Here is a 26,355-nt window from a genome sequence, read left to right as displayed (position 1 = left end):
ATAAGGTCAACCATTACCACCTTTGTAGCCCTTCATCATGCCAAGGATACCCCCATTGCCACCTATCTCATTAACCACCAACACTCAGTTACCCCTATCGTGATTGTTTACTAGTCTAGTCCATCACTTACAGCCATAACCACCACCAATATGTACCCTTTCCACCCCTCCATTTCCAGGAACTTGAAATACCGTGCCAACTATACAATAAATAATCCCCTAAGGAACAGAAAAGCAATTCCATATATTCCAAGCATCGTTGGGTTGAGCAGCAAAGCTTCACTTACATAGTATGTACCTTTATATATACATGGATTTATGGGCAATCAGTTGTCCTGACAATGACAACAACCTAACATTTTTATTAAATATTTTAACAACAAATTATATCAAATTCAACACTAAAAATGCAAAAAAAAATGTTAGGTTCCATTTTCACAGTAAATTACAGAGCCAAATTTTTTACATTTTTTAAAACTAAATGCAATGCCAACAATATTAATGGGCTGTTTTTTTGCTGGTCTTTCCCTGTAAAAATTTCCGTTCTTCAACAAACTTAAGCACAAAAAATTGAAAATTATGATTTTAAAACTTCATATCTGAATCCCATTAGGTGGTTAGCACACAAGGTGGTCAACAAATTGTAAAAAGATAAAGAAAACATAGGAAAATAAAAAATAAAATGTTTTCATATATGTTTTCCTGTTGTAAAGAATTCAAAAGGTGTGAATCCAATACCATATCAATGCAGTCTTGATATTAATTGCATCTACTAGTGGACTTCATCTTAGCAAATGCTTAACAATAGTAGTTGATTAATAGGGAAATTACATCACTTACATCTTGCAACTTGTCATAGACAACCAACCGAGCTCATAAAATGACTGGAACCATTTGGTTTGTGGTCAATGGCCCCAACCAAAAGATCTAGCAAATTCCATTACAAGCTTGAAGAATAGCACAGCTTTCAGTTAGACAATTCAGACCACTTTAATACAGATGAAAGAAGATCATCATGCTGTGAGCTCCTCCCATAGTGGAGAAATAATTAAACTGTGTAACTTGTCTCATTCACCAAAGCCATTCATCTTGTGCCTGAACAGCCTTAGCATTGGTAGGTACAAGAGGCACGGTACCATAGAGTGCAATGAAGTCATTAAGACACTTATTCCTCGCCTTGCTGTGCCCTTTCAAGTTGCTGATCCCAGATGATCCAGTCTCATAAAGCTTTCCTGCAAGAAACCATACATATCATTCTGTTGCATGTCAATGAACATTCACAACCTTTGAACATCCAATGATAAAAAAGAGGCATATTACTATCAATGAGCATTCACAAACATGTCATAACTAGGATAAAATTTCCTTCACAGCTAAGACTACAATTTCTTTGAACATCAAGTGGTATTGATTGATTTTCTGGAAGGAAAATGCCAATTCAATGGGATTAGCATTTTCTTGTAGTCGAAGAAGAATATATGTCTCAATCAGTTCAATATACAAATTCTAGCTAGGGCAATATGTCAAGACTTATTTTTCCAACACCTATATGTAACAGGTATGTCCTCTCATATCTTTAATTAGGCTGCTCACACATTTTGTGAGAAATTTACAAGGAGTGAGTGCTAGAGCGTTTTAGATGTAATCTTATAATCTTATCAGCTAAAAACAGATCACAATCCAAAATAATGTTTCAAAATAAAATAAAAACGCTAGCCATTACCTTTTACCCAGATTGGAGGAGATCTAGTGGTATTAGCAACGAGGAGAGACATTGCAATATCTTCACAGTTTCTGCAAGTGGGAACATATTTTAATGGTCAACTATGTATGAAGTTAACAAACTGAAGCATAAACAGAAAAAACAGAGACATGACACACCTTTCTCGAGTTACGTAATCATGAATGGATGATGGCATACTATATGTGTACAAGTCCAAGTATTTTCTATGGAAAAAAGCAGCTTTAGAGAGAACCATGCTATAAGTGCCCATCCACCAAACTGACCACCAACCTCCATATCTGTAGTAAGCTGTGGTACCCTTCTGCAACATATGACAAGGTTTATCAGAAAAAGATACTTGAACACAAATCTTAAAGCTATAGGAAGCGTCTTGTAGAAGGAAAGAAATATTACCAAGAATTGACTTCTTCACTTCAAAGAGCAATTAGACACCAACGATTTTAGCAGTTGTGGTTTCAAGGGTAAATTTTAGTTATTCGATGCCTTTGTACCAGCGGTAACTGAGGCACTTTTTTGCCTTGTTCATTCACCCAGCAAAGATTGTCCATGTTTGTTTCTGTACACTTGCAAGATCCAATTATCATAGATCTTTTTCTTAAAGGATACAGGGAAGGTAGTTGGTTGTATGAAACAAATATATTAAACATCCAGAAGACTACATAGGATTAGATTTTTGTGCATATGGACACTCCGAGCTTCAAGTTGAAAACATTTACACTCATTAGATTCAAGTTTCATCTCTTGATACTGCGGCAATCAATCATGATACAGAAGGTGAGCCAAAGTGTATCTTTTTTAAGTTTCAATTCTTCTGTTATCACAGACGTACATATATTTTTATATTTACAAATTTTATCTGGTGGTTATTCTTAAAGAGGAACAGTTGCTTGATCCCGTTAATTATTAAACATGCCTCGGCGACTGGGCTTCATGTAGTTTCAATCATCCATAAAGATCATTTGTATTTAAAATTCAGAATTGGTTTTAAACTATTTTTGACATGAATGAAACCCTTGGCAGGTCATGAATGTGTGACAGTGGTTGGTCCAAGCATCTGGACTACCTTTCATTCTCCCAAGGCAGATGCAATGACCTTATTGTTTATGATTGGCAACTGACATTTATTTGGCATTGCTTGTAAGATCTTCACAAATTGTAGTGGCAGGTGTAGGAGGAGCCTTATTGCTCCATAGTTTAATAAACTAAAGGTTGTTGCAAGCTAAGATCCATTAGGCCAGGTTCTCTATTTTAGAGAGAGAGAGAGAGAGAGAGAGAGAGAGAGAGAGAGAGAGAGAGAGAGTAGTCCAAGCCACTCCTAATTTGACAAAGAACCTTCTATTAGAGGATGCAGTAGAACATAGCAAAAAGGGTTCAGAAACATCTAGGGGCATTTTTGCAATATTCTGGACGATTAACTATTCGCTAATTTTACACCCAGGACAGTCATCATGCAGTTCTATGAGGTTTTCTAACAACATATTTATTTTAGAATTATATTAATATTGTTGCTGAAATATGTATATACATGATGTATTACTGTAGCAGCATCGTTATAATTGTACCAAGATCCCTAATATAATTATGATTTTGATGAGAAAGGGCATCTAAATCTGCTGGAGAATGACCTTTATTGCTTTGGCTGCAGCATAAGATCTCTCTTTTCTCTTTTCCCGTTCACATGGTTGACTTCTTCACAAGTGGTTCAAGCAAATTTCAACTCCGAATATATGCCAGCTGAAGAGCAAGTTAAGAAATATCAAAAGATATGACGGATCAGCTGGCAGTCCTTGATAGCCCCATAAGTAAAGACAGCATCCTTGTCTAGAGTCTCTAAACCTTAAAGGGATAGGATGAAGGGTCTATGATGTTTATTGTTATGGCCACAGATAGAGTGCTTCATCCTTCAAGTTGCATATTATCCTCTTTGATTATGAGTCAATGTTTGGCATAACACAAGGTTTAAAAAGAAAAAGGAGAAATCCAGGAAAAACATGAAGTTTTAGCTGCTGCTGCATCAAATATGGGTGGACGGAATGGTGACCAATGCATGAAGGGATAAGGTACAGGTTACATAATCTATGCCTACAGTTTCTGCCTAAGCCATTGGTTGCTCTGACTTACACACCTAGAGGACCATCTACCATGTGCAAAATGTGCGGTAGAAGAGGACATGTTGCTGCAAATTGCTGCTATAGGCTCAAACAAGACAAACAAGTGTGGGTAAATTAGTGAAAAATAAGTAGGAAAGGAAATTCACAAGAAAATAATGAAGACAGAATATTTGCAAATCCCTAGCCCTTGCTTGTCAAACTGGCAGTCTCCCCACTCAACTGCGAGACGAAAATTGGGCAAAGTTTCGCTACTTCGACTAGATATTCTATGTGGGAAAGGGCATTCCCAGTAGAAAAACTATAGGATCAACCCCTGCCCCACTACCTCACATCCATCAATATAGAACTACATTTTTAGTCCAAAGAAATGCTAAGTCTGACGGTAATCAGTGGGATTGCCGACAGACACGATCATCCTAGTCCATCAGCAATTACATGAATTGCTGATGGGTTAGGTCAATAAGTCAATGCCCATCCGACCCCATTGTAAACCCTATAGGCAATGCTTGCCATTGCCGACAGGGTATAAGGGCAAGGTGGTCATTTGACCACTACACCCTATTGCCAATGCATACCATTGCTGATAGGATGTGGGGGTACACCCTGTCAGCAATGCTATAGCATTGACGATAGGGTGTGGGGGTGTGTTGACTACGGTCAACCATGTTGACTAGTCAACCCACATGGCATTGGCAGAAATGGCAGGTCATTGTCTAAATTTCAAGGGGGTCATAGATTGGAATTTTGTGAGAATTTATAGAAAACTTCAAAAACACCCCTTTAAAACTTTTTTTTGCAAAATCACTCACTTGGTTTTTGTAAAAACTCACGAAACTAAATGAGTGCACCCCAAATCATGGAATATTTCAGAAATACACCATTTTGAATTAAAATATTTCAAGAAGCTCCTTAGACTTAAAATTTTTAGAAAAATATTCTTATTGAAAATGCTCGAATTTGCTTGGTAGTGTTTGATTGTGTTTGAGTAACTTGGTACACCTCCGAAAAACATTCTTCTCATTCAGAATGTTCCATACTCTCTTCAAGTGACAAAATATTTCAAAATCCACACCACGAATCCCGGTGAGTGTAAACAAGCGAATCCCAGCTTCTGACGAGTCATGGCATGACTGTGCTGAGGGACAACACATGTTTGTTGGTTCGGGAACCCAAAAAAATTGTGGGTGTCCACATATCCTTTTGAACTGCAAAGGACAAAGTTTGGGGTGGCCAATTCTCAAACATATTATGGTATAAAATGTATTGAACCCCACGATAACTCTCCTTAGCAAACATGCTCCCCATATGCATATCCCTTTAAGAAAGATCACAACTAATATTAAGAACCATTGTCCCTACTTGCATGATCGAATGAGAAAAGCCATCTCCATGAACTATAGTGCCTTTTCTGGACAAAGGAATAAAACACAACCCTAGCAAAATCATGAGGATAACTAATAGCCATGGAGTTAAAAGAGAGTAAAGCTGCTTGTACATTGCTATCTTTCTACATACCCTTGCTACTTTTTCATTGTCCAATAGTATGCTAATGAGCTCCACACTGATAATAATAGTCATGCTTTAAGCGGTCATACTCATTGATGGGCTGTCCCACTATAACCAATTGATCATAATTTGCTTCATATAGGATAGGTAATCGGAAATGGATTTACTCTCCTTGCATTCTATCAAGGATTGCCTCAAGTGATACTAGGGCATACACCTCATGAAGAGCATTCCACATATCTTGAGCCATAGGAAGTCCAACTACTTGGGGTAGAATACCTTCGAAAAGGGTAGAAAATATCCACCTAATTAATCTTTGGTCACACACAACCCACTCTTCATAAGCCAGACTAAGGACCATAAAAGCTTCCATGGAACAATCTTTCTTGACATCTTCACGTGTTGGTGGGAGGACAGTGGCACTCCCATTAATGTGCCCCAATAGCCTAAGAAACTTGATATGTGGAACAATGACTCCCGGGTGAAATAGTTGGAATTATTCAACTTAATCGGAATCGTGGAAAAGGTAATTTTGAGGCAAGTTGAGATATGCAGTGTTAGAACTAGGATTTGGTGTGACTATGAGGTTAAGATTGGAGGGATTTCTTGGATTAAGGTTGGTTGCGGATAGGAACATGGGGCTTTTCACCATCCATCATGAAGGGGAAATGAAGGCAAGAAATTAGAGAGAAACAAGTAATAGGGTTTAGAATAGCAATGAGCTGAGATGAGAAGAGAAATACCAGAAAATCAATGACGATTTTTGGTAGGCAAAAGAGGCGTCAAGTAGATGCCGAGACTCATCTGACGTCTGACATCAATGAACTCTCAGAAATGCAAGACAACCCCCAGGTATAAATCCCAAGGGATGAGGGAGAGCGGTAGAAGAATGAGACTGGGACAAAAGAAGAGGTAGGATTCTTGAGCAAGAAGGAGAAAAGCAAAGGAACAAAGGAAAGAAAGAAGAGAAAAGGAGGATAAAGAGTAAAACTCGCCTTTAGATGATGGAGATCGACTGAATTATCAGCTCTGATACAATAACAATTTCGTATGCTTGCAATGGATGATGATGCTTGGGAGAAGGAAGAAGGAAAATGATTACTCAAAACCCCAATTCTTTTCTTTTGGTGAGGAGGCTGCTCACCTCTCTCTTTTATTAGAAAAGAGACATCCTAAAAGGGCAGTACATGAAAGTCAGCATAACTTTAAGAACTACAAAAAAGCCACTTTAATGCATATTACAGATGAGCATAAAAGAAATGTAAAACACTGAAACATATTACAAACAATATATGAATGAAGGGAATTATAAAATAAGGGCAGACGATGCACATCATGAGGAGCATCTTTAAAGAAAATGAGCAAAATGTCCCTGCTGATATGATACAAGTCCCTTAACAAGGGCCTCCCCTGATGCAACACATCTTAACCAATCCGACATATGCGAGGAGCTGGAGGATGATCCACCATTGAAGACCCGCTCTGGGAAAGCATATCCACGCATACCCAAGTAAAAATGACCCATTCGGGCCAAAATAGGGTATAAGGGTTGTTGAGAAGCAGTCTATGCATCTATGCATTAAGGGTAGTTTGGTAACTATGTAATAGGTCGGGTCTATGGTATTTACTTATTGTAGCAAAGGATATTATTCCTGTCGAATCTCTCTATTTAAGTGAGATTAGACCTAATGAGAAAACACAATTTATTCTTCTCTCTCTCTCTCCCTCTTGTTTTACTTGAAACCCTAGCCGACTTCAACATGGTATCAAAGCAAGTTGCAGATCTGGGCGTGTGATCTGATCGAGTTTCTCCTCCTTGGGCAGCAACAACCTAGTTGCTCAACCCATCTGTAGCAACTAGGTTTACACATGGGAGCAGGAAGTTTTTTTTCTGGCCTGCAGCTTGAATCTGATGACAGATTCTTGGATCTGACGTCAGGCTTTGTTCTTGGTGTGGACGTAGAGGATAGATCTGTTGTCGACATCAGTGTGGAGGTCAGTCGATGGATGAAAGTATGTGATTTCTGCGTTGTGGTCATCTGGTATGTCAAAAAAAAAAAAACACAAAATAAATAAAGATTGCAGTCGTTGCTTGGAGTCGATCTGGTGTTGAATGACGTAGTTTTTTTATGATCCAAGTCTGCGTTCAGATTTGGGTGACGCAGTTTTTTTATACAATTCTGCGTTCAGATCTGGGTGTCGATCTGAGGTTGAATGACACAGTTTTTTTTATGATCCAAGTCTGTGTTCAGATTTGGGTGATTCAAATCTACTTGTCGTGGTTGTGGGTTTCATGTTGTGTGTCGCAGTCTTTCTCTTTGTGATCTAAATCAGATCTGTTGGGTCGATGAAAGTGTTTGTGGGTGGTGGTTTTAAATATGACAATGGAAGTTGCCGATCGTGTGGAAAATCAGATCTGATCAGCTTCTCTTAAATCTGATCAGATCTATTAGTGTTGAAGTTGTAGATTGGTGTTGGTCAGATACATAGTCATTGGTGGACATCTCAGATCTGAGTTCAAGGTTGTGTTTTAACTATGCTATAACTGGTTATTGGCTGCACCCTTTCACAGAATAGTATAGTGTTTTTTTTTTCTGCAGCAGACTGTGTGTGTGGGAGTGTCTGTGAAGTGGAACACATCTACGGTTCAATCTCATGGCTGAAACGCAGAAAACAGAATTGAAGAATTGTTAAAAATAAAATTGTATCCAAATACCCAATAAGGGTATTTTTGTCTTTTATCATATAGTACAGTCTACTAGGGACTGAAATGTAATTTAACATTATAAATAAATAAATAAACTGTCATACAGTCAACAGTCATATTTATGACTGTTGTGCACAACAGTCAAAAATATGACTGTTGTGCACAACAGTCAAAATATGACTGTTGGGCAGCAGTCCAACTAGACGTTGGACTGCCACCCAACAGTCATAATAATGACTGTTGGAAGGCAGTCCAAAGAGCTGGACTGCCTCCCATGTGTTGGAGTGAGGCTCTATAAATAGAGCCTCACTCCCTTGTTATTCCTCAATGCTTTTAGAAGCATTTGAGGGTTTTCTCTAGAGTTTTTTCCCATCTTATAGGTTTGTATGCCTCTTGTGTTGTTTGGTATTTTTATCTCTTTTGAGATTGTATTTGGTCCATTAGTGACCAACTTTAAGTGAGTTTATTAAAGCCCTTTGTTGGCATTGTGTTTGTTTCCCTATTGTTCTATTGTACCTTGTTTCATTACAAGAATGACTCAGTGACTAATTATAAGGCTTTTGCTAATCAATTCTCCTATGGATCATCCGTAAAGCTGGATGAGACCAACTATGCTAGATGGTCTCGTACGTTCATGATGTCTGTCTCAGGGCATCGCAGAAAACATATTTTTTTAGAAAGTGAGCCTAAAGACAAAGCTGAAAAGTATGCGACATAGGAAGAGGACAATGATAATGTCATGTCATGCAACCTCCTGTAGTTGATGGACTAATTTATTACACAACTGCAAAACAAATGTGAGATAATTTGTGAGATACTTACTCACAAGAAACTAATGTAAGTCGTATTCTTCAAGTGGAACATGAGATCTATCAATTGCAGCAAGGAAAGCAAACTCTACCCCAGTACTATGCCTCTATGAAAGCAACTTTTGAGAGACTAAATGCACATAGACCATTATGCTGTGATAAACAAAGGCTACACCAGGAGCACACCATGGTCGCGCGATTCCTTACTGGCTTGTCAGCTGAATTCTCAGTTGCCAAAGTTCAGATGTTTACAGACTCAGATATTCCCACTCTTGCTGAGGCATATAATCGGTTGAGCAGGCTTGCCATGTCTCTTCCTTCATCCCAGTCAGAATCACAAACCTCTGCTCTGTCTGTTTTTTATGGCCGAGGTCGAGGTTCTATTGCTAATACACGGGTCGTGGACGTGGTCGAGGCACAAGAAGACGTGGCAAGCTCCAGTGTACCTACTGTGGGAGATTTGGGCATTTAGAAGATAGATGCTTTGATAAGAATGGACGACCTCCCGCACATTCAGCTAAAGTTGTTCCTACAACTCAAGTTGCCAAACCCGAGTCTCCGACTGTTCCTCCTAGTGATTCGGTTACACTCACTCATGCTGAGTATGATGAGTTGTTGGCACATCGTCTGTCTAGTTCTCCCGTGGCTGATGTTGCATGTTCTGCAGGTGATGATTTATCTTGCCAAGGTAGTAGGTGGATTATTGATTCAGGGGCATCTAGATATTTGTGTGGAAATGCCTATGATTTTTTCAATTTGGATAGTGTTGCTAACCATAAAAAGGTGGTTCTTGCCGATGGAAGTTCCTCTCCCATTGTTGGTCAGAAAAATATCTCCATCTCCCCTACTCTTTAGTTATCAAATGTTCTCCATGCCCCTTCATTCCCTCAAAATTTGTTATCGGTTAGTCATGTTGCAAAAAAATTGAATTATAAAGTAATATTTGATCCTACCTGTTGCGCTTTTCAGGACTTGCTGACAGAGAAGACGATTGGTAGAGGCTATGAGGAAGGTAGAGTCTATTATCTACATCAACTAGTTGGATTTGTTCATTCGGCAGTTGAGTCCTCCTCTAGTCCGTTGCTTTGGCATCATCGTCTTGGTCATCTCCCATTGGTTAAATTGCGTAGAGTTATTCCTCATATCTCGCCATCCACTACCCTGCTATATGAAGCATGCCAGCTTGGGAAGCATCATAGGAGTTCATTTCCGTCTAGTCAGAGTCCTTCAAGTCGAAATCTGTTTGATCTTCTTCATGTTGATGTTTGGGGTCCAAGTAGAATTCCTAGTCGTTCTAAGTGTCGTTATTATTTAGTCATTGTAGATGATTTTTCCAGATTATCTTAGGTATTCTTATTAAAAGATAGGACTGAAGCCCCCATTATTCTCAAATCTTTGATTATTGAAATAAAAAATCAGTTTAATTCTTGTGTCAAAGTTGTTCGCACTAACAATGCTCTTGAATTCAAATCCTCTGAATTGTTACAATTTTACAAAAATCTTGGAATCCAACCTCAGACTTTTTGTCCTCATTCCTCGCAACAGAATGGAGTAGCTGAGCGCACACATAGACAAATTCTAAATGTTGCCCGTTGCCTCATGATCTAGTCTAATATGTCGGCGTCTTACTTGAGAGATGCAGTTCTAACTGCAGGCTACCTAATAAACTGTATGCCTTCAACTTCTGTGGGGGATCGTATTCCCATTCAAATTCTTAGGCCTGAAGCTTCTCTTTTCTCTATCTCTCCAAAGGTATTTGGTTGCATATGTTTTGTTCATAAACTTGGTCCCAACCGAGATAAATTGTCGCCCCAATCTATAAAATGTGTTTTTGTTGGGTATCCCAAGCACCAAAAAGGATATCGTTGTTATGATCCCATATCTCAAAGAGAGTATGTCAGTGCGGATGTTTCCTTTTTTTAGTCTATCCCATATTTTTCTAGTACTTCTCCAAGATTACATGCCAATCAAGGTGATTCATTTCCTCTTCATGTTCCTCCTTTTCCATTAGAGTCTGTCTGTCTTTGAGCCTCTTATTCCAAGTCTGACTTCGTCTCATTACAAAAATCCTCCTGTGGTGTACACCCATCGAGCTCCACCAACTCTATGGCTTTGCCATCAGTTTCTCTAGAGGTGAGTGTTCTTGACCCTACTGACGAGCTTATTGTTGATAGTGATTTACCTATTGCTCTTCGGAAAGAAAAAATGCAGTGTACACTTCACCCTATTTCTCAGTTTGTTTCCGAGGCGAGACTTGGTGTTAATATGACGAATTTTGTATTAGCATTATTTGTTGCATCTGTCCCTCTCAATCATCATCAAGCTCTTTTGGACCCCAAATGGGCGCATGTCATGCAGGATGAAATGGATGCACTGCTTTCTCGAAAAACATGAGACTTAGTCGATCCTCCACATGAGGCTGATATTGTTGGCTGTAAATGGGTTTATACTATTAAGTATAACTCAGATGGCTCAATTGAAAGGTTTAAAGCACACCTGGTTGCTAAAGGCTATACTCAAACCTATGGAGTGGACCTCTTTGAAACATTCTCTCTTGTTGCTCGTCTTGGGACTATTCGTTTTGTTTTGTCAGTTGGCAGTGCACCATGGTTGGTCTCTATGTAAGCTTGATGTAAAAAATGTCTTTCTGTACGGGGACTTGGAGGAAACAGTTTACATGCAGCAACCTCTGGGGTTTGAAGTTCAGGGGGAGTGTCAGAAGGTATGCAAGTTGAACAAGGCAATCTATGGTCTCAAACAGAGTCCCCGTGTGTGGTTCTCTAAGCTGGCTGAGGTCATGTCAGCATTTGGGTTTGCTCAATCTGTCTCTGACCACTCTCTTTTTATCAAAAAGACTTGTACAAGGATTGTGGTTATGATAGTATATGTTGATGACATTATAGTCACAGCAGTAGTGAAAAAGACATCTCTAAGACAAGGTCCCACCTTCAGAAGCACTTTGTGACTAAGGATTTGGGACCACTCAGATATTTCTTAGGCATAGAGGTTGCAAGGAGTAAAGAAGGATTGGTTTTGTCACAACAAAAATATGTCTTGGATCTGCTGAAGAAGACAGGGATGTTAGGTGCCAAACTTGCAAGGATTCCTATGGATCCTAAGGCTCATCTGTTTGATGAAAAATCAGAGTATGTGGACAATAGTCGTTATCACTCCTTAGTTGGCAAGCTATTATATGTGATTGTAACCAGACCCAACATATCTTTAGCCATGAGAAAGATAAGTCAGTTTATGGACAAACCTACAAAGGCTCACTGGGAGGCTGTAATGATGATTCTCAAATATCTAAAGTTATCTCCTGGTAAAGGACTATGGTTTAGACAAAATCCTTCTCTAGATGTTACCGCCTACTCAGATGCAGATTATGCAAGGTTGGTTGTTGATAGAAAGTCGACAACTGGATTTTGTGTGTTTGTTGGAGGAAATCTGGTTATTTGGAGAAGTAAGAAACAAACTGTTGTTGCCAGGTCGAGCACTGAGTCAGAGTATCGGGCTATGACTCAGTCTGCTGCATAGATGATGTGGGTTAAATCTGTGTTGACTGATCTCCAAGTGAAAGTCTCATTACCTATGGAGATGATATGTGATAATAGAGTTGCTACTTATATTGCTAATAACCCAGTGTTTCATGAAAGGGCAAAGCATATTGAGGTGGATTGTCACTATCTACGTGACCTGGTATAGACTGGGTACATTTGTACACACATACCTTCAGAGAACCAAATTGCAGATGTCTTCACTAAACCCCTAGCTAGTTCAAATTTTTCAAAATGTTGTGACAAGCTGAACATTATTGATATATATGCTCCAGCTTGAGGGGGAGTGTTGAGAAGCAGTCTACGTATCTATGCATTAAGGGTAGTTTGGTAACTATGTAATAGGTCGGGTCTATGGTATTTACTTATTGTAGCAAAGGGTATTATTGTACATACTTTATTCTTGTCTAATATCTCTATTTAAGTGAGATTACACCTAATGAGAAAAACACGATTTATTCTTCTCTCTCTCCCTCCTGTTTTACTTGAAACCCTAGCCGACTTCAACAAGGGTATTTTCATCATTTCACATATTTGCATTTCCAAGATTTTTTGTCGTTAATATCTCATAAATCCCTTTAGCTAATTTAGTTCCAATTTCAAGTTTTTTTTGAGCTACAAAAACATTTTTGTATTTTTTTATTAGGTGTTGGGTTCTACGAATATGGATAGTTCCAGTACCTGTTAGGATCCATTTTGAGTACTAGAGGGTGTAGGGGTATTATGGGTAGTTTTGTTTTTTTTGTCCAACAATGGATCTGGACTTAAGATTTCATTTTATCCTTGGATTTAGGAGACCCAACTCATCCATAAAGAGATCTCTCTCATCGGCCAAGGAAGACGTGGCCTCTTGGAACAACCAATCCAAGAAAGGCAACATTGGCTTCTCATAGGCCAATGAAGAGGTAGCCTCTCAAGAGGGCCACTCCATATGTTCTTTAGAAATTCCCTATTGGTCTAAAAAGGAGGAGAATAAGACAAGGTTTGAAAGCCTTGCTTCTCATTGGCCCTCAAGTGATGGCCTCACATGGGAGCCAATCAGAGCAAAAGACTCTTGTCTTCTCCCTTTAAAAGAGAACCCAAAACCGTAGTGGAGGAATTTTGATACTTTTCTGAAAAAAAATCTGATAAACATTCTGGAAGGAACAATGGTGGACTAAACCTTGTGAATGGAGTGAGCTAGAGTGAGCTCAAGGAGCGTGAGAGAGTGAAGGATGCCCCTCATTAAATCAACATGTTCCTCATTTGACGTCAAACAAGAGTAGCGTCCAGCTTGTGGTGCTACTGTGCATTGCCCTGTTCGTGGTTGTTGAACCGTGGGAATCAGCTAGTGGTTGTTGTACATCCAATCTTAGTTGTTGAACCATGAGAATCAGTTGGTGTTTGCTGAACATCGAACCATGTTTGCTAAGCCAACGGGTAGCATCCAACCTGTGGAGCTGCTGTGTAAGCTGGTTGCTGAACCCAGCTGAGCCATGAGAGTGACATTGACCATGTGTGAGGTAAGAAACCCGAGGACATGTTTGGGACAAGTTGGCCGGCAGTAATCCCCCTAATCAGAGTTCTCTTTCTTTCTCTCTCTCTCTCCTTTGAAATAAATTTGATTTTGTTGTGAATCTTGAGATGTTTTGGATTGTGTTTCATTTTGAATTAGATTTATATTTAAGTGATGTTTTGTGTTCAAAGATTTTGTATAGCATTGTCTTGCTAAACTGAACCTTTGCGGTTGTTTTTCAAACCTAACAAAACAAATTTTGAAATTCGTTAAATCGTTGTGACTGTTTTCTGTCGTGTCAGACCCTATTGCGTTGACAGAGTTGTATCTCCCGAACTATAAGATTGTTTCTCGTGTTCTTAGGTTCGTTGGAAAGCAGACGGATACGGTCACATTTCACATGTTCAGCCCATCTTCAGATTCTATTTCTACAGCCTTTGAAAATGTACACGAACAGTGAGGAACAATCATTTTGGTGAAACACTCTATCTTTGATTTGTATCTCAGCATCCCGGTGTTGAAAATTCATGTTTTTTGCCTCGTTGAAAAGCTGAGATCTAGATCTAGGTTCGTCCAGTTCTGAGTCGGGGCCAAAAGTCCCTCTGGGGCTGCTGTTTCTCCGATCCAAAATCTCACTGTAGTGTTTTTCTTGTTCTATGAAACAATCGATCAGTCTACATTCCTGAAGGTTTATCACCCCAACCACTCATCGGATCGCTGTGATTCTGATGGCGTTGGAAAGATAACAGAATCCTCTTTCTCTGTTCTTTTTACTATTTTTTCCATTTTCAGCAGAAGTGCCTGAAAAATAGGTAGTATCAGTTGGAACAGGGGCAACAACGCCTGTATAACACCTATTTTAGCATTGTTCCTAGGGGCCATATCTCGACACCCGTTTGTCGATTTCTGACATGCCATACGCCATTGAAAGTCTTTTTATCTGCTGTAGTTTCTCTTTTAGCATTGTTCCTAGGGGCCATATCTCGACACCCGTTTGTCGATTTCCGACATGCCATACGCCATTGAAAAAGTCTATTTACCTGCTGTATTTTCTCTGTTGAGAGTTTTCCCAGATTATGTTATTTTTCTAGTAAAAAAATCAGTGGCAACGTGTGTTGTTGTTTATTGCCTTAGAAAAGTTTTCGGGTGTCCTACACCGTGCACACGCGTAGTCGCTTCCGCATTCAAACCATACGTTTAGAGCGCGTTTGTGAACTGACCCCCGTAGTCGGTTGCATCATTTTGGTATCAAAGCATAGGATAGGTGTCCCACACCTTAGCGCGATCCTACACATAGTTCGCTATGGCTTGGCGACAGGATGGTCGTGGTCGAGGTGGTTTCGATAATGCTAACAACGCGTAGGCATGAGGATAGAGACCTACGACATCAGGTTTATGTGTTGACTCCTCCGGTTCATGAGTTGAACCAGGACAAGGAGCGTGACCAAGGGCGAAATAGGCAGCTAGAACGTTAGTTAGAGCATGATAATAGGAACTATTTCCAGGGATTGTATGAATCCCAAGATCACAATCAGTTTGATTCTGACAATGAGTTTTGACATCCCTACTCGAACCCATTAGAGTAGATCCCATGATGTACCTAGGAGAACCAATTGAGAGGCCGGGATCAAATTTGAAATCTCAGAGTTTAGTGGACATAGCATCCCCGAGGAGTTCTTAGATTGGATGGGCGAGATAAAGGATGTTTTAGAGTTCAAAGAGGTTCCCAAACATAAGAAGGTAGGTCTAGTTGCCCTTAGGCTTAAGGGTTGAGCTGCTGCATGGAGGAGACAACTTAAACAAACCTGAGTCCATTAGGATAGAAATCCCATAATCATGTGGGAACATGTGGAACAAAAGCTTTGAGCTCAGTTCTTTCCCCATAACTATCGTAGGGAGTTTTATCAGAGGTACCAAAATCTCAAGTAGGGTACAAAGTCGGTTGACCAATATACCGAGGAGTTTCATAACCTAGTGGATAGGAATGACATTAGAGAGAGCGAAGAGCAATTAATGTATAAGTATATAGGAGGTTTAAACTACCAACTGCAAGACATGCTGAATTTTGTAGAGTATTGGACTTTGTCAGAAGCTCATTAATGAGCTAAGCAGTGGAAGCGATCTCCCCATAGGGAGACCATGGGTAGAGTCTATAAAGATCACTAGTCATGCACCTAATGCATACGCTAGTAAGCCTATCCCTCCTTACAAACCCCCATATGTGAGTTTCCAGTCAAGGAACATGATCTGGACCTTGGATTTCATTTTATCCTTAGATTTAGGAGACCCAACCCATCCATAAGCAGATCTCTCGCATCAGCCAAGGAAGATGTGGCATCTTGGAACAACCAATACAAGAAGAAAGACCAACTCATTGGCTTCTCATAGGGCAATGAAGAGGTAGCCTCTCAAGAGGGCCACTCAACATGTTCTTAGAAATTCCCTATTGGTCTAGAAAGGAGGAGAATAAGACAAGGTTTGAAAGCCTTGCTTCTCATTGGCCTTGAAGTGAGGTGGCCTCACATGGGAGCCAATGAGAGCAAAAGGCTCTTGTCTTCTCCCTTTAAAAGAGAACCCAAAACCGTGGTGGAGGAATTTTGGTACTTTTCTGAAAAAAATCTGATAAACATTCTGGAAGAAACAATGGTGGACTGAACCTTGTGAATGGAGTGAGCTGGAGTGAACTAGAGTGAGCTCAAGGAGCGTGAGAGAGTGAAGGACGCCCTTCATTTCTTCAACGTGTTCCTCATTTGACATCAAACAAGAGTAGCGTCCAACTTGTGGAGCTACTGTGCATTGCCCTGTTCGTAGTTGTTGAACCGTGAGAATCAGCTGGTGGTTGTTATACATCCAATCGTGGTTGTTGATTCGTGAGAATCGGTTGGTGTTTGCTGAACATCGAACCGTGTTTGCTGAGCCAATGGGTAGCATCCAACATGTGGAGCTGCTGTGCAAGCTGGTTGCTGAACCCAGCTGAGCCATGAGAGTGGCATTGAGCATGTGTGAGGTAAGAAACCCGAGAAGGACATGTTTGGGACAAGTTGGCTGGTAGATCTGTAGGAACTAATCCCCTAATCAGGGTTTCTTTTTTTCTCTCTCTCTCTTTCCTTTGAACTAAATTTGATTTTGTTGTGAATCTTGAGATGTTTAGGTTTGTGTTTCATTTTGAATCAGATTGATATTTAAGTGATGTTTTGTGTTCAGAGATTTCACATAGCATTATCTTGCTAAACTGAACCTGTGCAGTTGTGTTTCAAACCTAACAAAACAAAATCTGAAAATCGTTAAACCGTTGTGACTGCTTTTCATCCTATCAGACCCTGTCGCAGTGACAAAGTTGTATCTCCTTGTCTGTAAGTTTGTTTCTCGCGTTCTTAGGTTCATTAGAATGTAGACGAGTACGACCACATTTCATATGTTCAGGCCGTCTTCAGATTCCGTCTCTACAACCTCTGAAAATGGACTCGAACAGTGAAGAGCAATCATTTCGGTGACTATTTTTCAGAAACACTCAATCTTTAATCTGTATCTCAACATCTCGATGTTGAAAATTCATGTTTTTTGGCTCGTTGAAAAACTGATAGTCAGATCTAGGTTCGTCCAGTTCTGAGTTAGGGCGGAAAGTCCCTCTGGTCTTTTTACTGTTTTTTAAGATTTTCGGTGCAAGTGCCTGAAAAATAGGTAGTATCAGTCAAAACAGGGGCAGTAGTGTCTGCTCAGCACATATTTTAGCAGTGTTCCCGTGGTCATATCTCGGCACCAGTTTGTCGATTTTTGGCGTGACATACGCCATTGAAAATGTCTTTTTACCTGCCATCTTTTCTCTGTTGCGAGTTTTTTCAGATTCTACCATTTTCCTAGTCGAAAATCAGTGGCAACGTCTGCTGTTGTTTATTGACTTAAAAAAGTTTTCGGGTGTCCTACGTCACACATACGCATAGTCGCTTTTGCATTCAAACCATACGTTTAGAGCACATTTGTGAACCGACCCCCATAGTCGGTCGCATCATCCCCCCCCCCCCCCCACACACACACACACAGAAATGGAGAAGGCTTCTCCCATGAAAAGGGTGAGGTGGGGCACATAGCAGTGCCACATGGGCCTACCACTTTCTTGCATTCCTGTTTGTTTCACACCCTGCAGGATAACCATGAAATGAACAGGCCCTTAGGATTTTTATCTTGGGAATATGTAGGATGAAAAATGAAGGTAGAAGAACCATGAAACTCTTGACTGAAATGGCCTGTTAAAGACCCTTAGCAGTTAAAGGAGTGAAGATCATTATTAATCACCCAGTCCCGTGAATAGGAAAATAAGGCAGATAGATGTTTCTTAATTGATGACAAAGAACCAAAACATTTGCTGGACTTAAGTCATTGCAGTTAACATGAAACAGACAGCAATGACCACCACAAAAATAAGTTCTTAAACTTTATGATAGCAAGAAATGTTATGAAGGAAAGGTATTAATAGAATGGATAGCACTAATTCTGGGCAGCTAAAGTGTGTCAGTCAAAATGAGATCAAAGAGAAGCAGTAAAGAGGCTAAATCAAGTGGGATATTGTATGCTGTTCACAGAAAGTTGCATGGAATACTATGTCATTTTCTCAACAAACATTTTAAAATCTGAATTGTTGCACATAGGAAGATTTATTAATGAAAATAGCAAATTTCTCCCTTAGCTGGCACCAACCTGGGAAGAGCATAACCTAATAGGCCAAACCTCCGAAGCAGCATCCAAGCTTATTGATGAGTACATTTGCACATGAAATGGCAAGAGAATCCTACATAATGTTGTCAGAACCCAAACAGAAAAGGATAAAAGGAAAAGCTGAAGGGTATAATGATTAAGACTTTCTTAGGATCACATATATCATTGGGAAGGACAGAGTTTTTAAAAATATGGATGCATCAAAATCATTAAAGATAAAAATATTGCTAGTCAAAAATTAGAGTTGAGGTTATCCCAAAGTTGTGACAATAATTTGAACATTAGCAGGTTATAAGCACATGAAATAAGACAAAAGCCCTTTTTTGCTCACTTTGCATGCACATGTACTGAATTTATCCTTTTCAAAATTTGGTACAATATCACGATAAATTTTTATATTATCATGGAAATATCATTCTAATGCACAAGAAATTTGAATGCATATGTAATGTATTTATATATGCAAGTACATGCATTTACTTTTGTCTGTTTGAAAATTCGGCACAGTTTCACGAAAATCTTTTATGTTATCATGAAAATATCATAATATCGTGAGAAATTCAAACATAATGATTGTAAAAGATTGAGGTTTTCTAGGTGGATTCAAGGAAGACTTTCCGTAGTTCTAATGCACTGCCATTGTGGACATATTGCCCACAAATTTTTAGAGATGCCAGAAAGTTTGTTCATCGCTTGTTTCCATTAGATTCCAGAAAAATCCTCATTTAATTTCGTTACCATCCAGTTATTACTACTGCTTTGAATCTTGAAAGCCACAATTCTAAAACAGCTGCACCAAGACAATATCAATGAACAAGCAACGAGAGGCACTCGTTTAGCTCTATGGCAACCTAGCTTGCATCTGAAACTAGAGAAACATGATCATGAAGGAAGACACACTAAACAAAAGTAAAAGAAAAAGCATTTTAAGTTGCTCAACATGGGATGGAGGTGACAGATCATAATAAAACAGCTCATGCTCATTTAAATTTGTAGAATTTTTAAGTCTATGAAAAAACATTTTATATATTTGAAAACAACATGGTTGTACGTATCGTATTGTATGATACATATTGTTACTTTTATGTTTTATGATACGATACACACTCGTATCACGATACGAGTGTGTATCGTATCCGTATCGGGTGTATTGTATGATACACCCATGTATCATCCTGTATCGTACGATATAGTGTCAGTGCACTTAAAAAAGGCTGAAAATTGTCTTTTTTCACTTTGGGTTTAGAAGGCCTCTTGAAGGCCAAGTTCTCCATATGTCTAGAGTCCGTTAGAAGAGAACCCACGCACCCTAGGTTCCGTAAGAACGATTTGGGGGCCGATTCATGCGGAAGAGAGAGGGATTTTGCGATTTTATCAAGAGTGCATTTCTACCATTTCTCAAGCAAGTGGGTTAAGGTACAAAATCCCTATTTTTTGCTTCTTATTGAGTGTTTTTTGGGAAATGTATGTTTGGTGCTTCTTATTGAGTTTTATAATTGGTTTTGTTTTATTTTAGATCATTCGATGTCGTCTTCACGTTCATGTCATATTAGAGATGATCTTGCATGATAATACTGCAGAAGCATTGATGATGTACCACGACTAGGGTTACCATTGAATTTGAGATGTTTGTTTTGTGGTGCTATTATTAGAGGTGGGTTGCATAGATTTAAACAACATATTGCAGGTCAAGATCAAAATGTAGGTCCATGTGATTTTTCATCTATTTCCATCACTTTTCGTGTAGATGTTATCACCGAGCTAGAAGAAATTCGAAGAAGAATAAATTTGTAAAAATGCAAAGCTGAAGAACTTCCAATCATTGTTCCAGATTCTGAAGATGATGATGATGACCCACTTGACAAAGAAATGTCCCAACATAAAGAGATCATCGAGCGACAGTTGGATGCAGAATTGAGAAAATACTATCGTGATGTTAGACAAATAGTCTCTAGAAGATAGTTTAGTTTTAGGATCTTTATAGTTTAGAAGTTTAGAGATGAAGATTGGCATGTAAGAAGTTGGTTAAACGTAATGTTTTTAGTTATCATGAACTCTTATTGGTTAAATGTAATGTTTTTAGTTATCATGAACTCTTATTGGTTAAATGTAAGAATTTAATTGTGTTTAAAATTTAAATTATGTAGTTGTCTTTTATTTACATTGTTAGTTATCAGTTACATGGTTTGTTATTAATTTAAATTATGTAGTTGCCTTCATATATGAATTTATGATTGTATTTTGTGCAATTCATCATTGTTTTAGGTGCTAGGATTTTTTTTATAATTTATGCTAAATTTTTATGATTTTTCTAGATTTTTTTGAATTTTTTATTAAAAAATTATGATACATTTACAATACGATACAATGCAGTGTTACTTTGGGCCCGACCAATACAAGTAACGATACAATACAACCTTGGAAAAAAGTATGGGAGGAAGTTAAAAAGGCAATGTAGGTCGACACACATCCCAATACTTTTATCAATTATCTTTACATCTGCCATAATTCATGAGTGAAATAATAATTTATGCACACAGTGACATGGTTAAGACTGAAGAAGCAAGTGAAAGCTACCATTTGACAGTTTCTTTAAAAAATTTGTGTGAAATGGCATGAATGCATGGTGCACATACATAAATGACAAAGAGGGAAAATTACTAAATGAAAAAATTGAACATAGAAGAAGGAATATGCACCTCTTGATCCAGCCAATGCATGCGGGGAACAAATCCCACCATTGTATTTGACGCACTTTGCCATACTGTGAATGCAAAATCCAGAGTCCGACAAGGAACAATTACATCATCATCAACTGAAAAAACTGCTTCAGTTCTGAGGTCCTTATTAGGCTTAAATCTGTTATTCAGATTATCTTCTTCATTGAGATCAAATCTGAAGTTTGGTTTGTGAGCAGTCTGAGATTTTGACTGCACAACATCTCTAAGATACATTTTAAGACTTTCAGATGGAGGATCACTCTCACTCCATACAACATGTATTGCATCAGTGCCACTGCAGGATGCATAATGTGCAACAGATCTCTTGAGAAGTGAGTTGCGTTTCCAAGTGTTTATAAATATTGTGTATCCAACCCTGCAGCAAGACTAACAGGCAATCAAAATTTTGCAGTATATGTTATAATGATATGAGATTACTGAGATAAAAGAAAAACTATAATCAGTGATGATCAACATGTTGAAAAGAATTTGGCAACAACAGGCAGGAAAAAAATAGTCACTGTAAGAAACTTGGTGTTTCATCTGATCACCCTACTATTAAATAAATTCCATATCAATGGGGAGGAATTAATCATGTTTTGTGTATTGCATATGAACATGTAATTAGTAGGAACATAGGACTAAATATAGCTTGATTTGAACTCCATTTTCCCAACTGGGAGGGACACCAGAGAAACAAATTAGATAAAAGCCTTGACCACTAATGTTGAAAATTCTAGGTTATTTATCTACGATACAGAATTTTGAGTTTGATATAGAGTGCATATACATTAAGCACCTACTTTCCATTATAATTCATGTTTGTCAATGATTTTTTTAATAATCAAGGAGCTTATAACAAATGGCTATTATAAATAAACATCAATCAACAATTTCATAACCCTAGTAGCTAAATACATGCAAGAGATAAACAAACGCATCTGTTACAATGGCTCTCTATCACATATGGCAATTGGTTGTCAGGCGGTTCCAGCCTCAGTTTCAAGTCTAGCTCAATTCCGAGTGATGCTATCCTATCAGTCAAGATCCCCTGCCTTTTTGTCAGGTGATTTCTCATTGACATCATGGCTCCCTGTGATTTTCTAATCCTTCAAAATTCATGGCTTCATCTCCAATTAATAGATCATATCCCATTATTTAACTAACCAAAATTAAGCACGTCCACCATCCTAGAGCTACTCAAGCAATATGAAGACAAAAATAATGAAGACCCATTGGTTCATACAAGTGATAAATTTGAAAATTAAACCAACAAGCATAACAATTTAAGAAAAGGAAATTGGAAGAACTTCCATTTGCCACACGGTAGATAGAACATTCGGGATGCACACCCACAACCACCACATTGAAGAGGGAGATCAAATGGAGAAAAGAAAAAAAAATGTGAGATGGGGAACAAGGCGAGAAGGCGTACTGTGGTGGAGGCACGGCATGAGAGCGCCACCCCATCAGAGAGGCCGTCCTGCTGGCGAAGACGACAATGGCGAAAAGCGTGCAGACACAGAGGAGCAACTTGACCCTCAGGGAGTAAGCAGAGCCCAGGAGCTGACGGATCCGGCGGATAGGCTGCCACCAACGTCCATTGTAGCTGTAGGTACCACGGTTGGCCGCCTTCTCCTTGGCCGGGGAGTACAGACCATCCCCAACCCCGATTCCGACGACGCCACCACCATTGCAGGCGTTGCTATTCCCGGCGTTCAATCCCATCATGGAGGCCATGGCTCATCTCCATCAACAACACCCACAAACACCAACAACAGACATACGAAAAATCTCTCTCTCTCTAGGTTCTCTCTAGAAAACACAATGATGGGGTGTTCTCTCTCTAGAAAACACAATGGTGGGTCTTCTTATTCTTTTTCCTCTTCTTCCCGTTCTTTAGGTGCCTGAATTTGAGGAGGAAACTGGTGGAAAAGAGGAAGAGGAGGGTGGAGAAGAGAGGAGGGTGGACAGGGACAGGCAGGCAGGGGTTGCAGAGGAAGCGGTGGCGGTTTCCTCTCCTTCCCATTTGTGTCCAACCCTTGTGCTTATGAATAGTAAATAGGTATGGAAAGTGGCCTATCTTAGTGGGCCCCACAAACAGGGTTGGTCATTGTCCTCTATTGTTTCATTTTCTTGAGAATTCTGGTTGGGTGATTATCAATATATGGCATCTTTTCTAATAATGGTAATCACCCTTATTTGATGTTTAATCCCACTATTTATTATTTGTTTGACTATAATAGCCATCTTTTTAATAACGGTAATCACCTTTATTTGATGTTTAATCTCATTAGTTGTTATTTGTTTGATAAATGGATGGTGCATATTGTCCCATATTGATGCAGTCACGTATTTTTGTTTGGACACAAACCTTTCACGATTTTGTACTGTGGAAGGCAAGCAGGTTTTGTATTCTGGCATGCACCATATAAGCCCCTGGGTCTCCATGACAGTTTACGAGTTGAGATCAAAGCAGTTTTTGTATTCTGGCATGCAACAAATTATATAAAAGCAAAAAACAAGACGCGCGGCGTTACACCACTTGTCCGAACGGTTAGAATATATATATATATATATATATATATATAGAGAGAGAGAGAGAGAGAGAGAGAAGTAACCATGGGAATCAAACCTATTGGTATGATAATACAAACTAACCATCCAACTATCTCATTAAACCCCATACATGTTAGTGAATTAGAGCTCCCAAAGTGTTTTAAATCCCAAACAGTCCTAAACACTTGAAAACTTTCCGATATTTTTTGCTAAATCTAAACTTCTATGCATGCTTATCATTACTTATTTACCAAAAACCATCTGCATCTAATTGCATGTGAAGTGATGTAACTGGCAGGGATGTGCCTAACGTCAGCTTGCCAATAAAAAATAAACAAATGAACACCTGCTGGTTTGTTTGTTTTTTGAAATAAAAATAAAAACATTTTATTAATCAAAATAATTAGCTTCCACAACAGATGAGTGATGAGGTATCACGCATCCTGGATGTCAAAGGAAAAGAGCAGAATAACCAAAATTGTCTTTAGAACATAATACAACCCAAAGCATTTAGAAACTGCACGTTCAACTTGGACCATTTGAAACGTATCCTTGAGAGTAATTCCCACTTGATAGTTCTTCCGACTTGCTCCATGGAGTGAGTTTCGTCCTTGAATATCCTGCTGTTTCCTTCAATCGAAATACTTCTCCATGAAATTAGCATCCAACATCTTCAAGTGAAGCTGCATTTGTTCCCTTTAGTCCTCATGTTTTATGCCGTAAACTTTTCACATTTTTGAAGCTTTCTTTTTGAAAGGCAAGCTGGGGTTAGGCAGACCCCCACCAGTTATTATTCAACGTCCCACTGGGGTTTTGAACCTGCAACGTCCCACCACAGGGAGACGTGCACTGAAAGCTCCTGCCAAACACCCATTGGTTTCACATTTTTGAAGTCCCCCGGAGAAAGTTTCCACATTCCTTTGAACAATTTTTGTATGAAGCTGCATTCCCAAAATAGATGCAATGCATTTTCCTCGCATCCTAAACATAGGATACTTACCTATTCGGAAATGAAAATCCTCTGTTTTTTTTAAAACCTGATCTGTTAAAAGTCTATCTAATAGAGTTAGCCATCCAGTAATCGAACCTCGAATAGGGAAACCACTTTCCCAGAGTGACTTTTTCAGGAGGCAGGGTACAAATTGTGAGCTTTTTGAAAAAATTGTGATATTTGGTCACAGTATCAGTAATGGTATTTAGGAACTCCATAAGTGTATTTAGGATGTTTTAGTCGCGGTAACTTTTATCTCATGTTGGATTTTTTGGCAGGCATATATATCAAAAAAATGGTTGATTTGTATGCAAAGTATGACTTCTGATAGAATGCCTGAGTGATGTTTTCGCTTGGATGGTGGTTATCACAGGTTATGCACTAATAGGTAAAAGGGGAGAAGGCTGTCAAAGACTTCCGGCAGATGCAACATGAGGAGGCTAATGCACATCCTACTGATGGTGAATATTTTTTTTTTCAAAGTTGAGTATTGGCAATGGCTTCAGCCATGGCCAATAAAATGTTTTAATCTATAAATCAGAGTTTTGGCGTTGGCTTCTGTCTTCACCAATCTGGGTTACCGTGACAACCAAAGTTGTCACCACTGGTATTGGCGATGGCCAAAACTATTGCCAAGCAAAGTGGCGACGGCTTGAAGCGTCACCATGCCATCTTATGGTGACAGCTACAACCGCCACCATTACTATTCCCAATACTAACTTTCACAACAACCATAGGGCTGTCGCAATTTGAAATGTCAACAGCTCATGGCGTTTTCCGCATCGGCCATAGGTCGCTATTTTCTCATTATGTCGTATTTAAAAGGAGAACCTAGAATGAGGCTATGGAAAAATCACCACCTTTGAATGCTTCCACCAAATAGAAACTTGATTTTCAAAGAGGGAGATTTTCTACAGATTTTGAATCACCTCAAGCCATTGATTGCAAATCACGTGAGAGGGGTTTCTCCTCAAACGTATACTCCAACCTGACTGAATTGACCAAAAGAAACTAACAGAGCATTGTTTGTCTCCTGCTATCCAATAAAGGGCTTTAAATTCTTCTTTAAGAATAGTTTCTTCCTACCATGGTTCCTCCTAAACTTTGACACCTTCCCCATGATTCCAATTTTAATCATGGCTGTCAAAGTGATAAGGTTGATCAAGATCACACATGAGTTGAATCTGATATCTGGTAAAGATAAGATCTTTCAGATAAGATCACGTATGATCAAATCATGCGTGATTCTAGCTTAGCCATCTGTCTCATTTGATAGGATCGTATGTTTGTTGTAACTGATGATATTTATCTCTATTATTAAGGGATCTGCTGTGTATCAGCTGTATAAAATGTACATCTTATATTCAATAAGAGCGTGAATCAATTTTATGCAAACCCGTTTCTTTGTGGTATTAGAGCCATACACGCCTCTTCATTGTCATTAAC

General features: G+C 39.0%; 1 protein-coding gene across 1 annotated transcript; it reads right to left on the bottom strand.

Moving 5' to 3' along the window:
• Positions 1 to 665: 665 nt before the first annotated feature.
• Positions 666 to 23,099, bottom strand: LOC149836028 (glycosylinositol phosphorylceramide mannosyl transferase 1-like). The gene is made up of 5 exons (XM_090009690.1): positions 22,795 to 23,099; positions 21,339 to 21,735; positions 1,882 to 2,045; positions 1,724 to 1,794; positions 666 to 1,232 (listed from the first exon to the last, which is right to left on the bottom strand). The coding sequence occupies exons 1-5, from the start codon at positions 23,097 to 23,099 to the stop codon at positions 1,072 to 1,074; spliced, it is 1,098 nt and encodes a 365-aa protein (XP_089865816.1). The 3' UTR covers positions 666 to 1,071.
• Positions 23,100 to 26,355: the final 3,256 nt, after the last annotated feature.

Source organism: Nuphar pumila, chromosome 6, assembly GCF_984573655.1.
Source record: "Nuphar pumila chromosome 6, dmNupPumi1.hap1.1, whole genome shotgun sequence".
NCBI lineage: Eukaryota > Viridiplantae > Streptophyta > Magnoliopsida > Nymphaeales > Nymphaeaceae > Nuphar > Nuphar pumila.
The sequence above is the reverse complement of the archived record's forward strand: the minus strand, read 5'-3'. Positions and strand labels throughout refer to the sequence as shown.